Source organism: Silene latifolia, chromosome 2, assembly GCF_048544455.1.
Source record: "Silene latifolia isolate original U9 population chromosome 2, ASM4854445v1, whole genome shotgun sequence".
Classification (NCBI taxonomy): Eukaryota; Viridiplantae; Streptophyta; class Magnoliopsida; order Caryophyllales; family Caryophyllaceae; genus Silene; species Silene latifolia.
The window spans coordinates 186,772,190-186,780,182 of NC_133527.1; the positions used below are offsets into that span (position 1 = coordinate 186,772,190).

The following is a 7,993-nucleotide window of genomic DNA, read 5'->3' on the forward strand; positions in this document are numbered from 1 at the left end:
AATTATATTCCCTCCGTCTTAGTCATTTTTTTGGAGAATTTATAAATTTAAATCATTAGTTTGTGATCTAAATTTTTTTTTTTTTTTTTTAAAATACTCTCATTTTTTTTCCTCAAAACAAATACAACGAGAAAAATCAACAACTAATGAGATACTACCCCTAATACAAATGAGCATCATGGGCGACCACTAAAGTCGTGGCAAAAGTGCTATATTCCGTGGCTAAGGTACATCGCCACAAAATAATTTCGTGGCGCAAGTGGTCGTGCTAAATTTTTGTGGCTAAAATGAAAAACTAATGAGATATTACTCATTATTATTTAAATATCTTACAAAAAAAAAATAAGAATTTATGTATGCTGTGTATTTATTGTCTTGATATTCTTATTTAGTCTTCTTGTTGGGTTTTACAGGTTTTGTTTCTTTAAATAATTATTTAATTGTTTGGTTTTTAAGACGTAAAAATAATTACTGGTTTTCTATGTGTTTTCTTTGAAACATATTATCTATGGAGTACATGTGTCTATGGACGATATCGTAATTTCAGATGTTTTGTTTTACCAAAATGACGATAATAATAACATTGCTCTTGACGATTTCTTTTCAGGGAAACAACGTGCGGACTCCGAGGGAGGTGGAAGCTCCGATGGTAGTAGCGAGGCATCAATGTCTTCACGAGCGTCTTTAGTTGCATCCGTCTAACCGTTCTTTCGAGCGGTGAGCCCGAAAGAGCTTAGTGATATCAGTGATGGTGACATGTCTCTCGGAGAAACCAAGAAGCTAAATGACGAGGTCGTTGGACTCGATCGTCGGTTAAAACAAGTAATCGTGTAAGTGGAGCAGGATCCCCAGCTATTGGAGAAAGCCCGAATTACCATGATAGAATGTTTTAGATATTATATTTTTACAACGGAGATTAAAGCGGAGCACAATGAGAATTCGCCACAACTTGCCCATGTGATTGCTCCGTAGGCGTCCGAGTATTGGTGGGCCGAGTATTATGCCGAGGACCAGAAGGAGTTGAACGACGTTTACTCGATCCGTTGAATCTAACATGAGTTGACTTCTCTAAAGAGGTTGGTGTTAGACTATATTTGGTTGATGATGTCAAGTCCCTAATCATTTAATTATGTGTCCTCTTAGTTTCTAATTGCAGATTTGAATCTTTCAATTGGAGATGCCAAGTACATTCAAAGATGATGATCAAGAATTAAGGTGGTCTAGGCTTAGTTAAATGTTGTAAGCGTGATTATAGAACTCATTTAACTTGTCTTAGTATCGGCAAAACGACACTACATGCTACAGTGGTTTATAGTTCAACTTAGAGGAGAAATTTTCGAAGAAAATAACAAATGCCAAAACTTGTTCAAACTCTCTTGCTGTCAAAAGATAGCATCCTACAAATCTTTAGAACTTAAAAGTATTTACTAACAAGTTGATTTTTGAAATAACAATCCTAGTTGTATAAGTTGATTTTATTGCCAAAAATGGGTCTTTCACCTTTTCTATTTATAGTAAAATTGTGAGTTTACATAAAAATTTATGGAAAACACTCCTTGTATTGGAAAATGATTTCTTTTTTGAGTTTACAAACTGAATGTACTTTTAAACAATTTTAAATGAGAAAATATCTTATAACTCTTGAATAATGGAGCGATGAAGTATCATATGATCCTTCCTCTGGACACTTCTTATTGTATAAATAGTCCTCTCATTTCTCATTTCTCATTTATCACTAAAACGTTTAAGGGCATTTATTGAGAATAATAGTTTGCAAATCATTGGCATTCAAAGCTTTATTTTTCTTAAGTGTTTTCATGTTTGAAAGTTTTTGTTTTAAAAGTTTTCACTCGGTTTTTCAAAAGTTAAACTCTCCTTGAATTAGTTCGCACTACTGTGGCATTCAAACTTGTTCCGTGATCTCGTATTTAGGTCTTATTAGGAGAAAAGGGAACATACATCGGATGTATTACCTCATATTTTACTTGTTTTTGAGTATATTTGTATTTTTTCTGAGCTTCTAACCTCAAACTTTATTTGTTTTTGAGCATATGTGTATTTTTTCTCAACTTATTAAAACTTATAAGTTGGAATTTATTTTGTTTTTCCGTCAAACTAAAATTTAACTAAGTTTGTAGGTAATATTTTTGAGTTTTATTATAATTTTTTTGAGCTTAATGTTTTAGTGAATGAACTCAAAAACTTTATAGTAAAACTCATAATTTTTAAAATAAAACTCAAAAACTTTATTATGATGCTCGGGAACTATAAAATTAGTGGTAGTACATCGGATGTATAATCCACTTACTGGTCTTACTAGTAATCTTCAAGTTCATTCAAGTGAACATTTGAGATTCTAGACTTTGTAAACCTATTTGTGGAGATAGAACTATACTCTTGAACCTAAGTTGCCATTTGAGATTCTAGACTTTGTAAACCTATTTGTGGAGATAGAACTATACTCTTGAACCTAAGTTGCTTTAAGTGTAAGTACAACTTAAGTTGGTTGGGGTGTTATTTTAATTGTAAGAGGTTTAGGAATTTGAGTAAATTTCTAAACAAAGTAATAAATAACGGTTGGACGTAGGATTCAGAGTAGAAGCTGAACCAATCTTTAAAAACATCGTCTTGTTTGTTTATTAACTCTTATCCATCTTTATTTGCTTAATCCAATCTGCTGCTTTTCGATTGTGATTCTAAACAAGTTAGTCATAATAAATTTTAAAGTACACCTAATTTACCCCCTCCACTCTTAGGTATTAATCGTTCTTAACACTTCAGTTAGTTATGTAGTCATGAAACAAATGGGGCCTTAATCAAGGGGGCTTACCTTAACCCTAATGAGGGATACTGATGTTGTATGGGAGCTGACAATTCCTTCGTTTCTGGTACAAAGTTCTCAATCTTAAAGGAAGGTGGTTCACATCTTCATAAAGGCTTATGAAGGTAATGATCCAAACATGGAGTCTATGCCTCTTGATCCAGAGATAAAACACTACTAGTCTGCTACCTTTTGATTGTTTACTTAAAAGTTGATGAGATGTCTATAATTTAACAAAATTGAACTGTACTCATTTGCATTTTTAATCACGACCTGATGGATCGGTGACGTCAGCAAACCGTCGATACCTGACTAGCTCGAATGTCGAGTATCTTTGACTTGATAGTTTATTATGCTGATGCATTATGAATTGATTGCATATAGAGGCCTGCCCTGACCTGTAAACCTAATTAATCACAATCACAGGTGAGTAGTGACTGTTTTTCATGCCTTAAGACATATACTTCTTCTAATAATCTGATGTTACCTAATCATTCTCGCTCTTCGTCCGAGTTAACCTGCACTTGTCACGGAAGCTGAAAACAAAAGGAGCACGAAAATGAGCAATCAACCTCATACAACAATGCAAGCAGAGCATAACTTAAACAAAAAACAATACGGAAACCCATTAACTCTCGACAATCGGACAATACCAAGTTCATTCCTTAATAATTTTGAGCAAAACAGGATAAAGTACACACTTATACAACAACAAAGTTAAATAATACGGAGTAACTAACTGGTTTTAGAACCCGGTGCGGATGGAAACCAGTAAGCGCTAATGAGCAACACAGAAGCATGTCTTCTCAGTAGAGCGGGTTGGCAGCCGTTGCTAAGCTTGAACTTGTGGTACTCTTCCAACGTATTGGTCCGTCTTGGACACATCCGGATGATTGGAGACAGCCTTAATATTTTGACGGCGTCCGGAGTTTGAGTTTTGAGATCTGTAGTCGAGCGTATACACAAGGTAAAGGTCCTAGAAGTATCTTGGCAACGATGCTTCATGTAGCAGCTAGTAAAGTAAGTGGTCGAAATTAAGGAGCACCAATCCCTACACACAAGTTTGGAACGACTAGCAGACTTGCTGGGAAGTCATATCAGGATCTCCAGCAATAGTTCCTGCGGCAGTTGGGCCAGTAACTTAATTCCACACTCGTCCTCATCCTCGTCCTCTTCCTCATTAGGCCGCGATTTCATCTCAACATTATGATCAGGATCCACATTATTGCCCATCATGACTATTTTTCAATTAATAAACCAAATTTCAGCCTAAGACGACATTAATAAACCAAAAATCATAGAACAAGTGAATTTCTAATGAACATAAGCCAAAAAGCATTGCAAGTCCTACACTTTATAATCAAACAATTGGTCTCCCTTGTGACGGGTTACCATTTGTGGCGGATATTTTGTGAGATAAAATGGTAACAAAATGGGTTAGTGGAGAAAGGGGGCCACATGAATAGTGTTGCAGAGAGAGAAAAAGTGGATACTTTGTGAGGTAAAATGGTATCCGTCACAAGCTTGTGACGGATATGTCATGTCTTCAATGAGAATTTGTGATAATCAAAATACACACTCCCTCACCCCGATCATTTGTTTGCCTTTGGTTTTGGCTCAAAGACCAAGGAAATAGAAGGGGACCAATTATTGGATTACAAGTGGATCAAATTGGGTGTGGAGGATCAAATTGTCATCATAGTCAACGCCGGAAAGTTGACTTTTTATCGCCGGAAGTGAATTTTTGGTAGTCTTTGCAAAATGAAGAAATGAAAGGTAGTTGTTCAAAAATGACCCTAATTAAAAGGTAGTTTCTGACAAAAAAAACCCGGATTTTATTGTCTCATTTTACCAAACTTCGCTGGTATGAGTGGTAAGTCTCTCATCTCTTAAACAAGTGGTCCGGGGTTTGATTCTTGACTCTTGTGAATGAAAAAGCCAAACTTGGGAGGGGTGAAGCCCATTAAATTGCCTTCAGTACCCCGAAAGAGATTATTCTAGTTGTCGTTAGGGGATACTCCTAGTCAACACCCAAAAAAAAAATAAAAAAAATTAACAAAATCATTTTGGGATGGGTGGAGACTCCACCACGAATTAAGTAAAGGCTTGGCAAGTATTGAACTCAAGACCTTCGCTCCAACAAGGGAGTCCACAACCACGGAAGTACTGAACCAGATGCTATATTAAGGAGACGAGAAAAAGAACTAGCAAAATTATAAGTCAACACAAGCTGATACGGTGTTCCGAGAAACCATAAAGTATTCTAAAACAAAGAATGAATGATGTACATTTTGTCCGAGTGGGCCATGTATTACTCAAGGTTACAACATGTAGCTAATCTTGTGATCTATTAAGAGCACATAGCCTTCTCCAGAGTCTCTTGAAGTTCCCCACTTTTAAATGCATCTGTAACAAGGAACCGCTCAGGGTTAGAAAATGTTCAAAAGAAAAAACAGGAGATTCCAAAACCGGAAAAACTAAAGAACGGAAATTTGGAGTTCAGCGAATGCTACTCGTCAAGCTTTACACGAGGAGCTACCAAGTTGGAAAAGATTTTTAAGTCCACTTTACCAAAGCAGGTAAGCTCACTTGATCGGAACAGTACATTAGAAGGACAAAGCGCCATGATCAAATATCATCACAAATAACCAACGCATTCAGAGAAGAACAAGACTCACCGACAGTGATATCACAACCACCAAAGAACTCCCCATCGATGTAAAGCTGAGGGAAGGTTGGCCAGCTCGAGTACTCCTTCAATCCTTGACGCAAGAACTCATTTTCCAGAATATTAATAGTTTCGAAAGGCACGTTCACCGACCTTAATATCTGTACAACAGTATTAGAGAATCCACATTGAGGGAAATCCCTGGTTCCCTTCATAAACAAAATAACTTTGTGTGACGTAACAACTTTGTCAATTGTCGTCTTCAACTCTGGACTAAGAGCTGCAGAAATCAAACACAAGGCCATTGCACTGTCATATAATGCCCAATCAATACACTCCAACCCAATCTCAAAATCACAACCGACAATCCGACATTGTAAATCATGTTTCAGGAAGGTTCATTCAGTCACTACAGTATAATTGTTAAGTTGCGCAAACTTCAGACCTGCCTGTATAAAATAAACCTGACAAACTCAGGTACACGTTACATTTCGAGTCAAAAATCATATATATTTGAACTTTCATGCTACATGAGAAGGCGGAAATTAAATAAACAGTCTCGAAAACAGCCAAAACAACAAAATATTGCTGTGTTAAGTATACAACCAGTAAAATTAACAGAAGATTATGAGAAGAAAAATATTTCAGCAGTTAAACGCTCAACCCCTATCTCTAAAGCACCTTCTTCCCTTCTTATTCTCATAAATCACAATCGACATCGTAAATTATATTTCATCTCATTCATAGCAGCATATATTTAGATACGTTATACATGTTTCATTGTTTCACCAATTGAGCAAAATTAATCCTATTCAACAAGTAACTTCGGCTCTGTGACTCTGTCAGTATAAATATAACCTGACATAACATAATCACGCTTTTTTTTTTTTCACATCTACGAGTCAAAACGATATTTATTTGACAATTCAGGCTACATGAGCATCTGAATTGAACATCGATTTTGGCGGAAATCGCTTATACAATCAAGGAAACAACAAAACTAAGCAAAATACTACTGTATTCAGTAAAACAGAAACACAAGTAAATTAACAGAAGATTATGAGCAGAAAGCAATTCAGCAGTTGAACTCAATAGAGATAATCAATTCGACGAATATAATCGAACAATTAATCCAAAAATAAGCCGTAATCATAATTACTTGAAAACTCAAGCTACATGAGCATCTGAATCGAACATCGATTTCGCCGGAAATCACATAATCAGTTAAGAAAACAGCAAAACTAAGCAAAATGATACTCAAAATTCAGTAAAAATATAATTAATCGCAGAAAACAATTCAGCAATTGAACACAACAGAAGCGATCATCAATTCGACGAATATAATCGAAAAAATAATCTGAAAGTACTGAAAATTGATAATCAAATTAATTAAGAGGAAGAAATAGAATTACCGGAGAAACAACGGAAGGAAGAACGACGACGAAGAACGGGAAGGTTGAATTTGTGAGGAAGGATGGTGAAAGAGAGAGCTGCGGCAGAGAAGGAAGAAGGAGGAGTAACGCGCCGGAAAAGTGAAGCTGAAGGTGGTCGGAGATCGGCTATGGCGGACGACGGCGGTTGCGAAGGCGATGCAATTCTCATCGTCATCGTCGTCATTTGTTTATCGGGAGATGTGTCTGAAGAGGGGAGTGGGTAGCAGATTGGGCGTAATTGGTGACGCACGAGTGCACGATTTTAGTTGGATTAAGGTGAAAGAAAGGCAGTCTCAATCAGTCAGGTTACTCGGTAAGTTCGGGGTAACTGACAGTAAGAGAATTATACATCTGATGTATTACCTCTAATTCTATAGTTTCTGATAGGGCAGAGTACGGATCGGGTATTTGATCCAAAGTGCTAGTTTGGATCGGATATTCATATTAAAAATACTGAACTTAGATATCCAATATCCAAACCAAATGTTTCGGATATCCAATGTTCGGGTATCCAAAATAATCGGATCGGATGCGGATATCCATCGGATATCCATACTTTAGAATTTACTTTAAAATTAAGTTTGAAACACGATTATATTCATTTACTTACATGATGATTTTCTTTAGTATTCTTATTCCAATGTTCTCGACATAAAATTTAAGTACCACCTAGATATTTCTCTAATATTTTAAACATTAATTAAGTTGTTGTATCAAATAAAATTTTATTTTCTCGAAATTATACTAGAAAACTATAGTTTCGGATCGGATCGGATATCCAAATGTTTTAATTCTAATATCCATATCCAAACCAAAACCAAAGATTTCGGATTAGATATCCAAACCAAACTTAACTTTCGGATCAGATATCCAAACATTCGGATCGGATATCGGATCAGTTTGGATAATCGGATTTTTTGCTCTGCCCTAGTTTCTGAGTAGGTCCGTTTCTGAGCATTATAATAAAGTTGAGTTTTGTTTTAAAGTTTCTGAGTTTCACTATGAAATTTCTGAGTTTATTCACTTAAATATTAAGCTCTAAACAATTACAATAAAACTCAAAAATATTAC

The 7,993-nt window shown here is 35.8% G+C and overlaps 1 protein-coding gene across 1 annotated transcript; it reads right to left on the reverse strand.

Annotated features, from left to right (window-relative positions):
- Nucleotides 1-4,985: 4,985 nt before the first annotated feature.
- On the reverse strand, nucleotides 4,986-7,248 carry LOC141643810 (uncharacterized). Its single transcript, XM_074453125.1, has 3 exons — nucleotides 6,902-7,248; nucleotides 5,500-5,769; nucleotides 4,986-5,227 (listed from the first exon to the last, which is right to left on the reverse strand). The coding sequence occupies exons 1-3, from the start codon at nucleotides 7,104-7,106 to the stop codon at nucleotides 5,172-5,174; spliced, it is 531 nt and encodes a 176-aa protein (XP_074309226.1). The 5' UTR covers nucleotides 7,107-7,248; the 3' UTR covers nucleotides 4,986-5,171.
- Between the last annotated feature and the right edge of the window lie 745 nt (nucleotides 7,249-7,993).

Excerpts from the sequence above, each read along its gene's own strand:
- LOC141643810 (XM_074453125.1), bottom strand. The coding sequence starts at position 7,106 with ATGACGACGATGACGATGAGAATTGCATCGCCTTCGCAACCGCCGTCG. Across the intron at positions 5,770-6,901 it reads TTCCTTCCGTTGTTTCTCCG|CTCTTAGTCCAGAGTTGAAG; the intron begins GTAATTCTATTT and ends TGATTTCTGCAG. Across the intron at positions 5,228-5,499 it reads TGGTTGTGATATCACTGTCG|ATGCATTTAAAAGTGGGGAA; the intron begins GTGAGTCTTGTT and ends TCCTTGTTACAG.